Genomic DNA, 21,372 nt, shown 5'->3' on the forward strand with positions numbered 1-21,372 from the left:
TACTATCTTTCTGGCTTGACATTTGTTGTAGTTCCTTGTTCTATCTTTGATATCAATGTTGGATGCAAGGTTTAAACCCTGTAGTTTAAACCTCCAAGTAGTTTCTAAATCTATAAATTCTTCAGAGAAAGTTTCTAATTAATCTTATGAATAATAAATGTATGATTCTCAATCACAATCTAAAGCAGTTCTCAAACATTTTGGTCTCAGGACCCCTTTTAACAAACTTAAAACTTGAGGACATTAAAGATAGCTTTTTATTTGTCAGGGTTATAACTATTGATATTTATCAAACTGGAAATCAAAACTGAGATTTTTTTTATTTTATTAACTCATTTCAAATTTATAATAAACCATATGTGATAACACAGATACAACATTTATTTAAAAAATAACTTTTCAAATAAAGTTACAGGGAGAAGAGTGGCATGGCTTTACAGTCTTACAAATCACTTTCATGTCTGGCTTAGCATAACATAGCAGGATTTGCGGATCTGCTTCTGCTTTCCATCTGTTGAGATAGGATGTTTTGTTTGAAGCATATGAAGAAAGTCTAATCTCAATACAGAGAAGAAATTGGAAAAAAAAGAGGAACATCTGTCCATCTTTTTTATGTAATTATAAACACTATACCAAAACTCAACAAGCAATAGTTCTTAAAGGGTATTGCATCTCAGAATCAGAAACTCTATTAAATGAATCTTTTATTTGAATTAAAACCAATTGGCCTGGAGAAGGCAGAATTAGATCTGCATAATGGCCACACCTTTGTTGGCTATCCTTTTCCCGGTAACCTCCCATGGGTGACCTTTCTCCCCTAACCCACAATGTCCTCTGTCTCAGCTGAGGTTATTAAAAGTGTTGACTGAGGTCATGTGGGGTAGTTACTCAATGTATACAGAAAGTATACACGTCATCATTAAAATTCCTTTTCATTTTTTTTTCTTAAAAAAATGTTGGGCTGCCTTGCACTTTAAAGGGACACTTCACACATGCATGATTTATCATCATGCACTGATAATATGGAAATATTGCTTCACTGAATTATGTAAACTTTCCAAATGTTAAGTCATTTCATTAATATAAATTTTAAAGATTCTATTTTTTCCTCAAAAGCTCAAATTTTATCATTGGCGACAAATACCGTACAGTGCTTTTTCTTGAAGTTGTTTTGCTGTAGTGTCCTCTAAACACACAAATCTGAAAAATAATCTGTCAGTCCCTTCTTCCAAGTAAAAATGGTTCTCCCTGAAAAAAACAATTAGTTCAGCCAACAAGTCAAACTACTGTACTTCTTTGAGACAAACGTCCTATCTCGGTCTGCAGAAATACCTTATGCCTACTTCCTTTTTGTCACAAGAAATAGTAAAAAGATACGTACTATCTTAAGAGCTAAAGTTTATTAAAATTAATTTTTTCCTATTCATGAAAGACATATTTAGGTAAACATGAACCTTTTTTTTGTTTAATTTTGGTTTTTACTATAAGGATGTGGTAATGGAAAATATAATCACTACTAGTCCACTGCCTTGACACAGGCTAAGGCAGCCAGCAATTTTATACACCACTGCTTTGCATATCAGTGAAAGTATCAATGCACAGAAAACTCAGAAAATGTCTTAGTATTATTTTGAAAAATATTTTGATTCTTTATAAATCACTCCTCTAGAAAAGTAACTTTTAAAAAGACATCAGATAAGGAAGGGATACAGACAGAAACTGAAAAGACCAAATTATCACAAAGTACACATTAGGATGCAACCAAGTGAATGAAAATGTTATCAAGGAAATTAACTATTCTCACTGCAGAATCATCAATATTCTGGGTCTGGTATTTTATCCAGGATAAGGCAACTTTTTTTAAGTAAATTCTGAATCAATTCAGTTTTTTTTTTTTTATTTGAGTTCTGTCTGTTATTGCTTTTTTTTAGCAATGCTATCTAATGATTTTGTTAGATATTTGAATGGGTCACTGGAATTTGTATCTTGGAAGCAGATTACTCATAACAGAATCAGAAAACACTGACTCTGGCTGACACAGAAAGCAGGTTCAATTACAACCTACAAAATGGGAGTTTACCACACATACCCCCATGCTATCTTTTACATTTAACAAAGCAACCATAAAACAAATTAACATAGTCAGACAGACATAATAAAGAGGCAGATTTGTTAAAAGGAAAATTTATTTCAGAGTAGTTTTACTCAATGCTGTGAAATTTACCATGCAAATTCTTCCAACTGCTATAATAAAACTAAATATTAAAGAAGTTTCTAGTTGCAGAATTCTATAATGCTTACTGCTTAAATATGAGATGCAGACACTGCTTATCATTCAATCAAAACAAATTTTAAGTGCCAGTAAATGAGTATAACAAACTTCTGAAAAGTTACAGAAAACAAGTTTAATAAATCAAATTATTATCTAAAATATTGGAAATTATCATTTTAATATATGTACTTGTTAGATTTCCTAGGACACAAAAAATGTAGAGCCTAACACTGTCAAACTTGAAATTTGACATTTGTGAAGCTGCAAATTTCACTATGCTATATTCAGGATAGTGGTCTAGAGTGCCTCCGGAGGTTATTATCGAAGTGAAGAAATCAGGAAAGACATGAGAAGAAAGCCAGAGGAGTACCTCCTATCAAAGCTGCTAAAAAAAAAAAAAAAAAAAAAAAAAAAAAAAAGTCCAGGATCTCTCTGACAGTGTAGGAGTTAAGTTTCAGCACTATTACCACTGCAGAATGAGTTTGGTCCCAGGGCAGGGAGTTAGCCTACATATGGCACAGCAGACCTCTTCTGTCTTGCCTGCTGCTCCCCTGAGCAGTGTAATTCACTACATCTACCTATTCTGCTCCCTACTCTGTCTCTGGTGAATCCTCTCACCCTCCCATACCTCTGACCTACACTCCAGTTCTTCTATGAATAATTAATTAATTAATTAGATCAATTTTAAGTCAATTTAATGTCTTTTAATAGCTTGAAAAACCACTGCAATATGAGAGTAATTGCTTGAGAAACTACTATACTACAGAATTAAAGTCAAAAAGGCAATCAGGATTAGAAAGTTATCTAAAGATCAAATTGTAAGCATCACAAGGGCATTGAATAGTTTTTGCTTTATCCCATGAGCACTCAACATCTGCACAGTGCTTGCCACAAGACACTAAATACATAGTGAATGAACCAGTGCCACAGAAGGTAGGGAAAAGGAAATGATGGTAAAGAGGAAAACATGAATTACATTTCCATATTTTCTCAAATGACAGCACATCATCAAATAGACTTAAAAGCACAAGCATGGATGAGAATATAATTTTCTATATAGCTTAATATAATTAACCATGCATACGCACCAGGCTTGATGTCCTTGTAAACAAAGTTTTCCAAGCCATATATGAACTCCCCTGAATGTGCGCCTGCATCCGCATGGCAGCAATAACCAAAATGCAAAGCATTTAAAAGATACCCTTAATTTCATATGTAAAATGTGTAAACTTAATTCAAAGAATTATAAGACAAATAATGGGACAATTAAAATTCAGTGACACCAAAACTATTTATTTCTAAGCAAATATTCACAGGGATACCATTTTCATTCTTTCATTATACAAACTTTATTTTCATAATATTAAACAAAAATCGTAAATAATTAAAACAACAATTTGAAACTAAGCAAGGCAGACAAATACAACTATAGCTAAGGTCTCACTGGATTACTTAACAAATTTTCAAACAGCAAAAGTCTGGCATTGGGTTCTCTTTTTTGCCTACCATCTTGCCATATTAGTCATTTTACTGATATATTTTCACTAATTTAAGAATTAGTTGAAGTGAACTGATCTCACTTTAATTTGATTTATTCCTTTCAGATATACTGTCTGAACGCATTCTATACACTAATAATAGCACAAACTTCCATTCCTCTCCCCAAAACCAGCCTAGCACCAGTGCAAATTTAACCTCTCTAAATCACAATTCTGATTGTGTCATTTCCTGCATTTTTGAAAAAGGAAAACTTAATGACTCCTCCACTGACTACAGATTAAAGTTCACAATTACACAGGGTTATGAGTATCGTACCTAGAGTCAGAATAGGTTGAAACTCTTATCATTTCCTAGCTATGTTACCTAGGATAACTACACTTCAGCTTTCCTAAATACAGCAAAGAGTAATGACTATTAAATGAGTTGATTCACATAAGCATTTTGAAGAACAACTGACAAGTAGCAAATGCTCAATAAATATTAGCTACTATCATCATCATCACCACCATTGTTATGGCAATACAATCTCTTAAAATTGACTTAAACTTTTCCCAATTTACACAGAACTACTTACTCTCAAGCTCCCAAAATTATTAGCTATTTCCATATATGTTCGATACTTTTCCACCTTCATCATCCCTCTATCTAGAATGTCCTCTCTCCTTTCTGCACACGCATTCTAAAGATACAGCTGAAATGTATACCTTCACAGTGTCTGCTTTGATTTCTGAGGCTAAACATGACATGCCCATTCTGAATTCCCTTAACACATGACTCAATTTTTCCTATTTATTATTAGTTGCATCTTATTTTTCCAACTAAAATATAAGGGCTTTGACAACGGGGTCCAGGAATTTTCTAACTTTTATATTTCCAACAATGGGCAGAGCAGCCTGGCATCAGATTTCTCAAAAGTATATGAAAGTTAGAAGACACTGCCTTTAAAATTCTAATTTTAAACCGAGCATTCTATCCCCAGTCACATCAAAGGTATGGAAAAAAATATAAGGACTTTCAGACTGAAAAAAATTTTTAAAATTATATGCAGCACATCCTTTCTAAAAAGGCTATTAGAGATGTTCTTGATATACAAAAGAAGTAAGCTAATAAAAATGTTTTTAAAAGACAAGGGGCCCAGAAAACAGTGAACTAAACACTGATAAGCAATGAAGACCAGTCCTAGAATGACAACCGGATAGCAGGACTGAAAAAATAACAACAGGAAGAAAGGAGAAAAAAAAAAAAAAAAACAGTTTAAAGGGATACTGCCAAGAGAAAACAGATATAGAGAAGAGAACCAATAGATGGGTTCCAGCAATTAGAAAATAACATTGATAGTAATATAACAGATAGCTTTCATGTGGTATCTGAGAAGCAGTGAAGGTATACTTGCAGAGAAGATGAAACAAATAAAGCCTTTATAAATTCAAGATAAACAAAAGGCTGCCTAAGGAAAAAAAATATAATCATTTGACCTATACCATTTTGTAAATTTTGAGTAGTAACTGGTCAAAATTTTCCATATAACTATATTATGAGAAGATAGGGGAATTTAGAGTAAAAGGAGATGTTAAGAGAGGTGAACTCTTTTAATACCATAACAAAAAATCTGTTATAATGCCTCACACTAATAAATTAGATGACAGAAGAATCTTAATATTTCAAAAATGATCATTCCTTCTAAAGAGTGGGTCTCAATGGTAGAGAAGGGTTAACAGGTAACTGCCACTTTTCTTGCCTTTTTGGCAAAATTACCTGATTGAAAGTATATGTATATTATTACTTTGATAAAATGAATATTTAAATACAGAGTCTAGAGCATTTGGGAATCTTTGCCCTCATTAGGAATTTAACCTTTCTCTTTCCTTTCTAACAGCATTTCCAGAAAAATTAGCTTACTACAATAAAGTAAAAGGAGAAAAACATCAAGGAGTTTATTTTTAAACTTAACCAGACTCTCTTGAGAAGTATGGAAAACTGGGGCCTCCCTGCTGGGCTAGGGGTTAAGTCTCAGAGCTATCACTGCTTTGGCCTGAGCTTGATCCCCAACCACGGAGATAACCCACATATGGCACAGCAGACCCCTCCTGTCTCACCTGCTGCTCCCCCTAGCAGTGTATTTCAGTGGATCCACCTGCTCTGCTCCCCATTCTATCTCTGGTGAATCCTCTCACCAACCCCCCACCCCCGACCTCTGGCCTACACTCCAGTTCTACACAACAACAAAAAAAGGAAAACTGAATATTTCCGTTTTTGTTTTTCCCCACATGGTAGTATGCAGCACTCTAATATATCAAATGCAACAACTTAAGTAAAAATACATTTACATAGCAGATAAACTTTGCTTTCATTCTCATCATCTGCTAATTAAGAGCTGAATCACTTGCTCTCCTGAGCTCTCTGAGACCCTACATATGTGTAATGGAGCTTTAAAAATCAAGAAATTAGTGGAAAACTAATAAGTCTGAAAAAATAAAGTATGGTAAGTAATAGCTATTAATAATAGTGAAATGCTAAGCATCTCAAAGCCAAGATTATCTTTTATGACAGGAATAATATCACATGAAAAAGTGACCCATATTCACAGAAACTAGAAAAAAATACTTATATGCAATATAAATCATATTATCAAGTGATATTGTATGCTTTTAGGGAAAAACAATCTCTATCAACATACTTTCCAATCCTTGAATTCATCTCTTTTATTTTCAGAACATCTTGCTAATAAATCTAACATGTTAGAACTGTTTCACTTTCTGAATTTCAATTCTACCCCAAAAACTTAAATTTTATCATCTAAAATGCTACAACATAATTATTATATATTATATAAGCCCAATAGTCCTATTTACACAAAACTAATACTAGAGATGTTCATCCCCGATAGACATATCAAATCATACTTAATAGTATCTCTGCCAAGCCCTTCTGATGATCCAGAGGACAAAGTTCCACAGGCACTCAATACAAAATATATAGTAGGTTATCACTTTCCCAATTAAATTACCAACTACTGAAACAGGAATATATCATGACTTTCCTAAAAATTCACAAGAAAGACCAAAATATTTTTTTAGCAATCCCAGTTAATTCCATCCAAAACGCACAAAAAGAAGAATTCGGGTTTTTTCCTCAAAAGGGAAAATATAACAACTATTTATTAATTATAAGTATATAATTACATGTTGTATTGCCATATCTAAGTGTGTCAATATACCTATGGATGAATAGAATTATTGAAGAAAATACTTTAAATCTGAATAGTTTCAAAAAGTAATGAAATTCCAGTGCTTTCTAAGGTTTCTCTTCATTTGTAGTTATTTCTACACATACTAATGAACCAAAAGTGAATAAAAAGAAATAATCACAATGAAGTCTCAGAAAATAAATCTGGCAACTCTTTTGACTTGTTGATGGAGCAAGAATAAAATTCCCATTTTGTTTTATTTCACACATTAAAGTAACAAAGAAAACCATTTTCACATAATACAGATTCTTAAATTCAGCAGCAAGACAAAACATGTTTCAGTATAAAAGAGAAAGGGAAAAACATTTAGGCTTTATTAAAATTTCCTTCATCTAAATAGAATCTGTACTTTAAGCATTTTAGTATATATTGTCAAAGACTCAAAATTTCTATATAAGACAAAATACTTGGCTGACAAAGTATAAAAATCATTAAGAACTTTAATAAGCAAGCTATTTTGAAGATAAATTTCTTATTCATGCAATTATATATCAGTAGCTTTAGTTTAGGAAAGAATTCTTAAAACTAAAATATAATTTCTATCACTTTTAACTAAAACCTTTTAAAAGAAAAATATCATAACATTTCTGAAGAAATAGAAGTATCTTCTTTCAACATAGAAATATCTACACAAGCCACCAAATGACACAAAAGTGATGTAAAATACTAGTAATTCTCATATCCAATCAGCAACTGAGATATGATTTGATTTGAAAGAAAACTCAGGATTTAGAAAAGTCCTTCAATTAATAACTTGATAGGCTACTTTTTTTCACCTTACGTTTATTCTTACTCCATAAACAAATCAGTCATCAGATTTATTTTTACACACACACACACACACACACACACACAAGTTAAAACTTGAGGCAAGCTGTTAAGAAGCTTAAAATTTGAAGAATAAAGTGTAAAGAATAAAGAATAAAAAAAATAGCCTAGGGCCTCCCCGGTGGCGCAGCTGTTGAGTGCTGGGTTGCGAAGCTGCCCGCAGCCTCTGCAGCGCCGGTTCGATCCCCAGCTGCTCCTCGGCCACCGGAGGAGGGTCCCACATGGTGCTCAGACCTCTCCTGCCACCCGCTGCTCCCTCAGCAGTATACTTCAGTCCTTTTGCCTGCTCTGCTCCCCGCTCTGGCTCTGGTGAATTCTCTCACCCTCCCGCGCTTCTGACTGTACCCAGTGCTTGTATAAATAAATAAATAAATAAATAAATAAATAAATAAATAAATAAATAAATAAATAAAATCTTAAAAAAAAAAAGCCTATACAATATAAAGAGATATAGTTAGGAAAGAATTATACTACATTTTCCTCTCAAAATTACTTCACCATATTAATATGCTGAACCTCATTATCTTTGAAGAACACAGGTAAAAATACAGGCAAAAAAACTATTAACCTATAGCAAAATCCAGCAGGCCTACAAAAACAAAGAATTGGAAAGTTTCCAAAAAGTAGCATGGTAAAAATGACTGGGTAAGAAGAGTAGAAAAATTAAATTGATGGAGATATGAGCAATAATTCTTTTATATGAGTCACTAAAATTTTCTAATGATAATAAAAAATTTAGAGATTTAAAAATAAGATTCTTTCTTTGGAACTTCAGCTATGAAGGTTTATGAAATCTTCCTCTTTGTAGTGCGTTTAATAAAAATAAAATATAGCTATATCTAAGTCTGTCTAAAACAGAAACTTATTGTACCTTTCTCTGCTGCTTTTTGAAGGGCTTCTTCAATTCGGGATAGTTCTCTTCGTTTAATATCTTGCAAGGATTTTTCTTCTTTTTCAGCATCATATTTAATACCTAAAAATAATTAATTCACACAAAAAGAAATACAATTATAAAAAATTCAGCTTCATGATTGTGTGTGTGTGTATGTGTGTGTGATGTGAGGCATTTTCTTTCGTAAGTCAAATAAACAGTTGTATTTTCTAGATTAGCTTTATAAAAAAATTTGTATGTAGGGCCTCGCTGCTGGCGCAAGGGGTTAAGCACAGCACTGTGAAGCTATCAGTAGCCTCTGCAGCACAAGTTCAATCCCTGGCTGGCCAGGGAGCTATTCACATGGCACAGCAGACCTCTCCTGTCTCGCCCGCTGCTCCCCTCAGCAGTATATTTCAGTCAGTCTGCCTATTCTGTTCCCCACTCTGTCTCTGGCGAACCCTCTCACATCCCCTCCCCCCATACCTTTGACCTGTACACCAGTTCTTATATGCATAAATAAATAAATCTTTTTTAAAAATTTTGTATATATATGATTTCTATTTATAAAACTTACACCAAAAAGAAAGGAGAAAAGGAAAGATAATAAAGGAAGAAAGGAATAGGGAAAAAGATACAAAGGGGGAAAGGTGAAGATAAAAAGGAAAAGGAAAGACAGAAAATACATCAGGATATTTCTAATATTACATCTGAGTGGTAAAATTTTGAGTAATTACAAAAAAAATGTAATATGCAATAATAGTTGGTATCAATGTAGATTGATAAGATTTTCATAAGGTAATTCAAGAATATATATCAACAATCATAATATATATATATACTATTTATCCAGTAATCTCATTTCTGATAATGTATCCCAAAGGAATAATACAAAAGAATGTTCAAAAGATATCTATGTGAAGGATATATTTATAATAATCACTATAAAAGTGAAATAGAAAAAAAAGTGAAATAGCCCACAACAGAATATCATACAGTCTTTCAAAAATGTCACTATCACCATGAAAATTGAAACATAACAAGTATATACAATCAAGTGAAAAAGTAGTCTCATTGTATATTTAATGTGGTAAAAGCTATATCAACTCAAGTATATATATGGTAAAGAGTGAAAAGTAAAATGTAAACATTAAAATTGTGTTTGTATTGTGGTAGAGATAGTATAACAATTTTTCCCTGAAATATGCAAACTTTTATTAATGTTTTTATAACTGAAAAAACATTAATAATGAAAAATATTAAATAAATATCATTACTTCAAAGTACTCATTAAAACTCAAAATACTGGGCCTCCCTGGTGGCACAAGGGGTTAAAACGCAACCAATGAAGCTATCTGCAGCCACTGCACCATGAGTTCAATCCCTGGCCAGGGAGCTACCCACATGATGCAGCAGACCTCTCTTGTCTTGCCTGCTGCTCCCCTCAGCAGTGTATTTCAGTCAGTCTGCTGTTCTGCTACCTGCTCTGTCTCTGGTGAATCCTCTCACCACCCCGCTACCTCTGGCCTATACCCCAGTTCTTGTATGGATAAATAAATAAATCTTTTTTAAAAAAACTGAAAATACTATAATCCTTAATGGAAAAAATTACATATTTTAGACAGTTTGAGAGAATATTCACTCACAATCAAAAACAACAAAATGGGGAAAAAATTCTAATCTTAAAATCTTTAGATTAACACATCACTACATATTTCAAAACTTACTTCACCGGAGTCCCCAAAAGTAAATCTGCCAAATGCATCTCAACTTATTAGGATGCCTTAGTCACAAAAGAACTTGTCACAAAGAATAGAATAAATTTAACAAATGATTAAATTTATTCATTTCAAAAAAAATAAAATTATTCATTTCAAAAAGTTTTTATCTACAATGTTTTATAAAAGTTTTATAAAAGTTTTTATCTATACTGTGGCAATATATGTGTATATATAAAATGTATGTGTACATGTGCATATGTCTATAATTAGTATATTTACATTAACTTCTCTCTTACTAAATACATATAAATACTTAACCTAGGTCCCAATTTAATTTCACCATAATGTTACTAAATGGTGATAACCTAAAATAACATACTTGCTCCAGGAACAATAAGCAGATATAATCCCTCCAGGGTTGCAACAACTGCTTCTCCATAAAGGTTCTTCCAAGGAATCTTCAAAGTTAATTTATCTAAAGAAAAATAATTTCAACCATAAATTCTTATTTGATTGTTCAAGAAGATAAGTATTTCTCAATTTCCATTAAGAGAAAAGTATAACAAAACCCTTCATGTATATAGTAAATATAATACTCAGGTTAAAAAAAAAACTTGAACACTGAAGATTAAAAATAACTTTTCCATATTGTATTACTATTAGAAATAAATATTCACGTCATGTTTTCTGTTTTTCAAACTTTTTGATAACTATTATTTAATACTGCCAAACCGTAAGAATGAGGTAGTTGTTTCAGTTTTGAAAAAAATAGGAAACTCAATCCCAGAGAGGTTAAATTCATTGCTTAAGTCCACTCTGGTTAAAGGAGAGGATGATGGAAACAGAACGTGGTACTCTTAGTTATCTCACATGGTATCCTACCCATACTTATAACTGTGTCTCTACACGCAACCATTAATTATTATCTGTATCAGATCCCAGGAATTGAAACAGCAATGTAGAGCTTGGTAGCAAAGGAATAGACTTTTGACAGTATGGCAAATTGCTACAATTGGAAGAGGTCCAGCCCTAAGGGAAGGTATATTATTTTTGACTACTATTATCAGTTACAGACAAATAAGACAAGTCATATTTCAAATACCTACCTATAAATCCCTTGAAAGGCAGAACACATTTTTTCCTTAGAAACAATAGTATTTGTGTCAAGTCCTTTAGAGATTAGCCTGCAAAAGCTTTTTTCTCATAAGACAAATGAACCAGGCCCCTAGTTATAACTAGTCCAAATTTATGGTTTTATGGGGAAAAAAACTACTCAGAGAAAGAGAGAGAAGACAAAAAGGACATACTTTCAGCTAGATTTTGAAATAGACAAAAATCTGTCATTAGTATCTTTCCACATTTCTTTTCTCATACTCTTCCCAATGTCTAACATCCATTCTCTCCAGGTCTCCAGGAAGTTCTGTCCTAATCTGCCCTTAACAATACTAGAGTAGGGCCTCCCCAGTGGTACAGCTGGTTGAGCTCAGCGCTGTGAAGCTGTCCACAGCCTCCACAGCACCGGTTAGATTCCTGCCCTGCCCGGGAGATTCCCACCTGGCCTGGGAGATTCCCACATGGCGAGACAGACCTCTCCTGTCTCGCCAACTGCTCCCCTCAGCAGTGTATTTCATTCCTTCTGTCTGTTCTGCTACCTGCTCTGTCTCTGGTGGATTCTCTCACCCTCCCGTACCTCTGGTCTGTACCCCAGTAAATAAATAAATCTTAAAAAAAAAAATACTAGAGTAAGTCTATTCAAAGCTCTTGTGCCCCCAAACTTCTCCATCTTCCAAAATGAAATACCTTCTCTCATCACAATTTAAAAAACATTAACCCTATAAAAGCTATAGTTCATCAATGTCACTGATCAAGACTTCTAAGAAAAAAGAATCTGACTCAACTAAATCACTGTGATATGTGAATATGACTAAGAATCCCTGGCATTTTTAAATAAAAATGCTCAAAGTCATAGAATTTTTAGACAATTTAATAAGTTGAAGAGGAAATAAAATCTTGCAATGTAAGGGAAGACATTTTGATTCACCTGATGGCTATACAGGCAAGCCAGTTTTACCTGGAAATCTATTCCCAGGTTAAAATCTCTAATTACTTCTCCATTTAAATTTTCACTTTTATTCAGCTTATAAACCTACTGAGTTTCTTAAATGGCTCCTAAGGGAGTCTAGAGATCACACCAGGATATTTTTGGGTCATTTCTATGATGATTTTAGAGTGAGTACAGATACTGCTACATTTGTAATTATCTCTTAAACAAAAAGCTGATTCATCTCTTTAGTGAGCAAAAGACTAAAATAGGAAATGCATCTTTAACTAGCATACCAGTAAAAACTGTCTGTTCTCCAACCTTGTTTTCTTTATGTTCATTCTAACCCAATATCCTTCCACCCTTCAAAAAGGTTCTGGAATTCAGTTAGTTGTGTTACTGCCTCCTTTTTTTAGATCAAAAAAATTTTTTAAATAATTTTTAAGTAATAGGCTAATCCAGGAGTCCAACAAGTATGTATAGTTCTTAGAACACCAAAACATTCTTGAGCTTACTTAGCCACACTGATTTTTTGGTTGAGTGCAAATTCAAATATAAAGAGAAATCTACTAATTTACATAAATCCATGAAAGAGGAATAAACACAGACTATACTTTGCATCCTTACATGTAACATCTTTCATAATTCAATGAGCAAAGCTGAAGAAAGTCATTAAATTATTATAACACGTTAAAGCAAAAAGAAATTCTGAATCATTAGGAAACTTCCATTAAAATATAAATCTAGTTGTAACAATATAACAAATAATGTAAAATTTATTTTGTGAAAACTCATTCAGTACTATGGAAATGTGATTTCAATAATTACTTAATTTTAGACCTCCATAACTTCTTCGAGGACAAAGAAATCATATTCATCCCTGCCTCTCCCACAGATACCCACATAGTCTTGTGTATAGCATGAATGCATAAAAGATTAAATGAGTGACCATAACATCACCCTAGGATTTCAATTAAGCAAGGAGGGCCACAATACTCTAATACCACTATCATTACCAATCTCAGTATAGCAGACAAACAAAAGTAAATAGTACATGTCTCAGGGATGATTTCAGTCTAAGGAATGTCTCCTGCTTTGAGGGACAAAAACATGAAAATGTTACTCTATATTAAATGGAATACATATACATGATATAAACTGGACCCAAACAGCAGTATTCAAGTAACTGCTTTAAGATGCTAGAGTTGTGGAAGACAAAGTCTTTCCTGAATACAAAATAAGGAAGAAGGAAGGTGATGTGGTAAATCAACAGGGTAATGAAGATGGGAAGAAGGATTCTGTCAAGTGAAAATTCTAAAGTGACATCATGTCATTGAGAGTATTAATTTATATATAGTTTTTGAAAAGGTAAAAAATCAGGCAGTAGGAAGATTTTGTGGATTAAATTTCCTACCGAAAAATTTCTTCAACAAAGATGCATGCTGAGGTATGGATGATCTTAGTATTAAAGTTTATTTACTTAGAAAGACTTCCTACTTAACCAAAACATATCCTCCATATCACACTGTTGCATAATATAGCAAGTGGAAGTGGTTGAACAAAACATGAGAGAAATAAGCTACATTTAAATTTCACTTACTAGAATTTAAAAGTATACATACTAGTTTCATTTATCTAAAAAAACTACAAATTTTAACATCAATTTTGAAAATGAAAATAATTTTGTGAGCTGGACCAATGCCTAAAAGTATAATTGCAGATCAAATGCCCTTACATATTAGAGCTAATGTTCAACACTCTAGTCAAAAATTTTAAAGTATATATGTATTATATATAATTACTTTGCACTCAAAATGCTAAAGACTCTAATCAACATAAGCCAAAAACCTCTCACATTTTGCTTCAAGCTAAAAAAAGTTATCTCTTCAACAAATGATTTTGGGAAAACTGGACCGCTACCTGCAAAAAAAGGAAACCAGACCACGATCTCACACCATACACAAAAATAAATGTGAAATGAATCAAAGACTCAGATGTGAACCTGAAACCATAATACAAAGAAGAAAACACAGGCAAAACATTCCACAACACTGGTTACAGAGATGAAGACTCGACTACAAAGGCAATGGAAACAAAAGCAAAATTAACAAACAGGACTACATTAGACTAAAAAGCCCAGTGAAAGAAACTTCAATAAAACAAAAAGACAGCCTACTGAACGACAGAAAAATATTCACATGCCATACTTTCAACTTGCGGCTAATATATAAAGAACTCATGCAATTCAACAACAAGAAAACAACCCAACCCAAAAAATGAGCAGAATAGGAATAAACATTCCTCCAAAGAAGACATACAGAAGGCCAACAGGCAATGAAAAAATGTACATCATCACTTATTATCAGTGGAATACAAACCATATCCACAATGAGATATCACCTCACACCTGTGGCCCACATGAAAAAGACCAGAAACAACAAGTGTTGGTAAGGGTGTGGAGAAAGAGGAACCCTCTTTCACAGCTGCTGGAAATGTAAACTGATCCAGGCTCTAAGGAAAAGAATACGGAGGTTTCTCAAAATGTTAGAAACAGATCTACCATATAATTCAGCATTGCAACTCTTAGGTATCTATCCAAAGAATATAAAAACACTAATTTAAGATATATCCACTTTTATATTCATTATACCACTATTTATAATAGCCAAGATATGGAAACAACCTAAATGTTCAATGACAAATGAGAGGATAAAGAAGATGTGGTATAGATATACACAATTGAATACTACTCAGCTAGAAAGAAAGATGAAATTTTGCCATTTGCAGCAATATGGATGGAACTGGAGGGGATTATGTGAAGAAAAATCAGTCAGGAGGAGAAAGACAAATACCAGATGATTTTACTCATATGGAATACAAAGAAACAAAGCAAAGGAAGAGAAAAAAAAACAAGCCACACAAAACCCTTGGAATCCAATTACAGAACTAATGTTACCAGAAGGTATAGTGAGCAAAGGGTAGAGAGGGTCCAGTGGACTGTGGTGAAGGGCTATTGGTATTTTGGTGGATGTGATGTGGCAAAATTCATTTAAAGAGGTGTGAACCTCTACTCCTAAAACATATTGTGCTGTAAACCAAAGTTGCCTCAAAAAAAAGTTTTAGATTAAACAACATAAGACAAATAAAAAAAAATCTAAATTCTAAAAGGACTTAGAATAACTCAAATGAAGAATGAAGTACTTACCAATTTGGCCAGCCTTGACTTTAAAAGGAACATCCAATTCACTCTTCAGAAGGAAGGAAAAATTTAAAAGACATCTTAAATTATTAAGCTTCCCAAAAGTCATTTTTCTATCATTTAAATACACAATCATCTCTAAGAAAAAAATGAAACATATTTCCTATATTTGGGTAGCTCATAAAAGACACGTTTTATAGCTAGCAGGAAAATGTTTTTGCTAACTTAAACTTTGACTCTGAATAAAGAATAATACTTAAGAGATAAAGAAGTCTTAAGAGAAGCAAAATTGGACTTCCCTGTTGGCCTAGGGTTTGAGCCTCAGTGCTATCACCATTATGGCCTGAATTTGATCCCTGGCCAGGGAGCTGGCCCACATGTGGTGCAGTAGACATCTCCTGTCTTGCCCGCTGCCCCTAAGCAATGTATTTCAGTAAATCAGCTTGTTTTGCTCCTAACTCTGTACCTGGAGGATCCTCTCAACCCCTGCATCCTTGTCCTATACCCCAGTTCTAATAAAATAAAATTTTTTAAAAATTAAATTAAAAAAAGAGGAGCAAAATTATAAATAGAAACAATGGAGAAAGTTTGTAGTTAAAGTAAGTAATTGAGTAAACTGGATACTTGTTTTAATAAACTAAGCCAAATTTCTGGATGGAAATAGCATGAACTTTTAAAGGAATGTGTAGCCACAGCTTATATGAAATACTAGAAAAAGAAGAGTCTTCATGTAAATAAATTGAAAACAATAATTGAACAATTATCTCTCAAATAAAATATTTAGTCAGTGAATACACAAAACAATCTCAAACAGCAGATGATTCCCAAGTTATTTAGCACATCAGCATTACTTTAGATGTTACTGACAAGAATAAATCACTTATCTAGATTCCAAACCACTAGGATCTTCAAGTAATTTTCTAGTCACAGAGTACTAAACAATAACTGACATCATAATGAAAATTTCAGTCTTTAGAATTACTGAAAATTAAGCCAGCAGCATTAGCCTTTCTGCTAGGTGTACCTCCATATGTACTAATACTGCAGATATCTGGCAACTAAAATACCATAGTTTAGACAACAATTAACTAAAATATTCAATTTATCTAATCATCTGATTACTCAAGCATTCTAAAAGTGAACAGGATGAAACAAAATACTAATTAGCAGCTTTGGTTAGAAAGCTTTTTTAGGTCAAACAAAAGACAGCCTCACTAGTGATCACAGTGCAGCTCTTCCCTCATAGTTGTGTGGGAAGGAGGGTAAATCTGAGGATCTTTATATAGGATACAAAGTATAAACTATATACTTCACACAGAGGGTAGAAAGTAGAGCCAGCACTCAAACACCAGTATTGGCCAGACTCCAAAGGTCATGATGTTTCCCACAATGCCAAGTATGCCATTACACCTTGTGACAAAGTCCTACTCCTAGGATCTTCAGTATCTAAAACTGTCTCCCCTGAGTGGAGTCATGGGAGCACTGTGTGTATAGAGCTCTCCCTAAGTATATGGTTCATAATGCAGGATTTCAATCAAAGGTCAATAAAACATACTGCAGATTTTAACTAGAAACCTGAACTGTTAGAGAATAAACTCATTCATAAGTGACTTCATAAGCTAACATTAAGTACAATGGGCTGTACACAAGCATAAGGGAAGGTGGGGAGAACATTGTTTTGTTGGAATTTATTATTACTTTCTAGGACTATAGCCCAGAAAAATCTATTTTATACTTAACATTACCAGGACATTATAAGACTAGACTGTCAATGTAATTCCAAAACACAATTACTTCTTAGATAAATTGTTAAAGTCAAAGGCTTATTTACCTGAAAAAAACATAAAGCTATGTCTGCATAAAACTACTTCAGTAAGAAAATGTCTACTACAAAGCTTTATGGTCAATCAGATCAGAGAAAAACATTCCATCTTCTAAGAGATACTAGTTTGTACATTAGAGGGAAAAATTTCTAATACTTTAATCTTAATTTTTCTTAAGGCAAACAGTTAAACATGTAATACACTTTTTTGAATGACTCAGCCACTTTATCTGGCACCTGGTGTCAGATACCTAGTAACCAAGGGTTTCTAAGAGCTTACCAAATGAACTGAGTTATGGCAACAGTTTAAAAACTTACCAGAGCATTTTCTTTTATCTGTAGATTATCTAAAGCCACATTACCTTTAAAAAAAGAAAAATGAAAAACACAAAATTAATATACCAATTAGTATAATCTGTCATAATACTAAACACTATGATCTGTGCTAAGTGCTGAGAAGACAATGAGCAAAATAGATTTCAAGATTTTAAGAAGTTACTGGCACAAGACTTGCTGTATTAGGTGAGAATTAAGATCGTAGTTTACTTTAGGTTAGCTCAATGAGAATAAAATATTTAAAGTGGCCAACACTTAAGTAAACAATGACAAAGAATTCGGAGACTTTTAGTCTAAAGACTGAGGAACTTCAGAACCATAGAAAGTACTCAACATTTTGAATGATTAAGCCAAAATCTAAAAAGAAGGACATACAGAGATGACTCCTAGGCCAGATCTATTATCCAGTAACCCAGGATTCTTTCCTTAATTATGTTGTCAATCAACATTGTCTTCATCAATAACGTGCTAGTCTTTTAAAACTCCAAACTTTCTACGTTCCCAATGATTATCATTTGTTGTTCTATTATTCTTTAATTAATAGCTTTTTATAAATCTATTCAAATGATGTTATAAAAACGAAAGCCATGAAAATACTATTACAAGACTCAAATTTTATTTTATTTTTTTTAATTATTTATTTATTTGTTTGTTTGTTTATACATGCACTGGGTAAAGTCAGAAGCGCGGGAGGGTGAGAGAATTCACCAGAGCCAGAGCGGGGAGCAGAGCAGGCAGAAGGACCGAAGTACACTGCTGAGGGGAGCAGCGGGCGGCAGGAGAGGTCTGCGCGCCATGTGGGACCCTCCTCTGGTGGCCGGGGAGCAGCCGGGGATCGAACCGGCGCTGCAGAGGCCGCGAGCAGCTTCGCAACCCAGCGCTCAACCGCTGCGCCACCGGGGAGGCCCAAGACTCAAATTTTAAACTGTACCTACACTATTGATACTGAATACAAAAAAGTATTCTTGCTTACACAAAAAAGGCAAAGTTTTAGTTTACGCTCTTAAATTCTCTAAAACTTAATAAAACTGTACTTTCCACATTAAATGTAAGCATATTATTAGTCATTCATGACACATTTGTTTTTAAAAAAAACTAAGGTTCTTATACTCTCCACGGATATTTTTCAGTAAAGTAACTTTTTCTTCATATTTTAGAGTAAAATTAAAAAGCACATTTAATACTATCATGCCACTTTTAGATATTTGCTTTTCTCCAGATCTCAGATTTATTCAAATACATATTAAGCACCTACTAGAATTAGGTGCTAGAAAGAGATGGTGACTACAACAACATCCCTACTACTGAGTAGCTCAAAGTCCAGCAGGCGACTAAGTTTCTAAAATTTTGGAACTATTCTAATGACATTCCAACAGAAGCATACACAAGATGCAAAGAAGGAACCACCTAGCTTTGCCTAGGCAAATCAAGAACTTCATATGAAAGTTTAAGCCAGAAGGTCAAAGAATTATTTACAAGGTGGGTAAGAAAAGAAGGTAAACAGATGCATGAGTAAGAGACATTTTAGGGGGCCCCCCGGGTGGTGCAGCGGTAGAGCGCTGGGTTGCAAGGTGCCCGCAGCCTCTGCGGCGCCGGTTCAATCCCCGGATGCTCCCCGCCCACCGGAGGAGGGTCCCACATGGCGCGCAGACCTCTCCTGCCACCCGCTGCTCCCCTCAGCAGTGTACTTCGGTCCTTCTGCCTGCTCTGCTCCCCGCTCTGGCTCTGGTGAAATCTCTCACCCTCCCGCGCTTCTGACTGTACCCAATGCATGTATAAACAAACAAACAAACAAACAAATAAATAAATAAAACATGCCTCTAAAAAAAAAAAAAAGAGAGAGACATTTTAGGAGCCACAATGGTTTGATGTAGCTGATGGGTATGAGAAAAGGAAAGGTGACAAGGTCAGAAATGTTGGTAGAGGCAAGATCAATAGTTTTTTAGGATAAAAAGGTTCAGACAGGTCATAACAGAAATGAAATATGTGTGACAGGAATGATATAAAAAGAGCTATATTTTAGAACCATTACTCTACTAGTCTAAGGAATAACCATGGATCTATCCAACAATTTAGCTACAAGGATGTTGCAATATTGGTTATGGTAGGAAGGAAGAAGGACCAACCTAAAGAACTAAACCATCCAGTAAGAAGCATAAATTATAATACATTCATAATATTATTTTTTTAAAGATTTATTTATTTATTTATACAAGCACTGGGTAAAGTCAGAAGCGCGAGAGGGTGAGAGAATTCACCAGAGCCAGAGCTGGGTACAGAACAGGCAGAAGGACCGAAGTACACTGCTGAGGGGAGCAGTGGGTGGCAGGAGAGATCTGCACGCCATGTGGGACCTTCGCTGGTGGCCGGGGATCAAACCGGCGCTGCGGAGGCTGCATGAAGCTTTGCAGTCCAGCACTCAACCGCTGCGCCACCAGGGGAGGCCCTCATAATATTAATAAAGAAGCAAAAATTAGATATTTGTGGAAAAAGGTTCACAAAATGTTGTTTCATCAAAGATTAAAGAATACCCAGATGGATCCAATTTAAAAATTATACACACACAAAAAAAAACCTGTAAGATTAAATATCATAAAGATATTGATTCTTTCTATACAGCAAAGCTCATTTTCTACATATACATTTTATTAATTTCATAAAATAAATTGTTGAAAACTGGAACAAAGAGGATGTACGAAACCAAACAAATGGGAAGAAAACCCTACAACATTATAATAGGAAAAGGGAAAGGGTACAGGCAGTCCAACAGCTTCTATTACACACTGAATAGAAAGTAAAACCTGAATGAGGCAGTACTAACTTCAGGATTGAAGAGGTGGAATCAGAGTAAAAGTTATTTTGGAGGTAGAAGTGACAAGGTGTCATCACTGACAAAAATGTAAGGATAATAAAGTAATCACAGGGCCTCCCTGGTGGCACAAGGGTTAAGACGCAACCTATGAAGCAATCCGCAGCCACTGCAGCACGAGTTCGAATGCTGGCCAGCCAGGGAGTGAGCCACATGGCGCAGCAGACCTCTCCTGACTTGCCCGAGGCTTCCTTCAGCAGTGTACTGGCTGCTCTCCTCAGCAGTGTACTTCGGTCAATCTGCCTGTTCTGTTCCCCACTCTGTCTCTGGTGAATCCTCTCACCCTCCCTCAATACACACCTCTGGCCTGTACCCCAGCTCTTGTATGCATAAATAAATAAATCTTTTAAATAAAGTAATCGTGGAAAGCAAGTTAGGCAATTGGAAAAAATCCTTACGAATGTATAAAAAATTGTATGAAGTGGAAAAAACATTCCTGGATTTAATTTTCATATGACTTGCAAACCTGCTCATGAATTCTACCTAGCAATTCGCTTCTAGAGGGTCAAGTGTCACCATGAGTGCTCACAAGTAATCAGTTTTACTGTTAAGGCACTAACATAATGTGTGTAAAAATATAAATGTCCTTATAAAAAGAGGGCTGTTTCTACTGCAGTGCCACTTTGGTTCCTTAGTAAAGTACTATATATGATTTTTGAAGATGTG

General features: G+C 34.2%; 1 protein-coding gene across 2 annotated transcripts in view; it reads right to left on the minus strand.

Moving 5' to 3' along the window:
• Positions 1-21,372, minus strand: part of VPS13C (vacuolar protein sorting 13 homolog C) — a 194,053-nt gene that overhangs the window by 164,643 nt on the left and 8,038 nt on the right. For both annotated transcript variants that reach the window (XM_054687747.1, XM_037502618.2), the window contains exons 2-5: positions 17,820-17,863; positions 15,686-15,728; positions 10,819-10,914; positions 8,719-8,820 (exon numbers count right to left, since the gene is read on the minus strand). In XM_054687747.1, the coding sequence (XP_054543722.1) occupies positions 8,719-8,820; positions 10,819-10,914; positions 15,686-15,728; positions 17,820-17,863 (285 nt within the window). The remainder of the gene's footprint in view (positions 1-8,718; positions 8,821-10,818; positions 10,915-15,685; positions 15,729-17,819; positions 17,864-21,372) is intronic.

The sequence above is a fragment of the Talpa occidentalis genome, unplaced genomic scaffold (genome assembly GCF_014898055.3).
Source record: "Talpa occidentalis isolate TD23 unplaced genomic scaffold, MPIMG_talOcc4v2.1 talOcc4.11, whole genome shotgun sequence".
Lineage (NCBI taxonomy): Eukaryota > Metazoa > Chordata > Mammalia > Eulipotyphla > Talpidae > Talpa > Talpa occidentalis.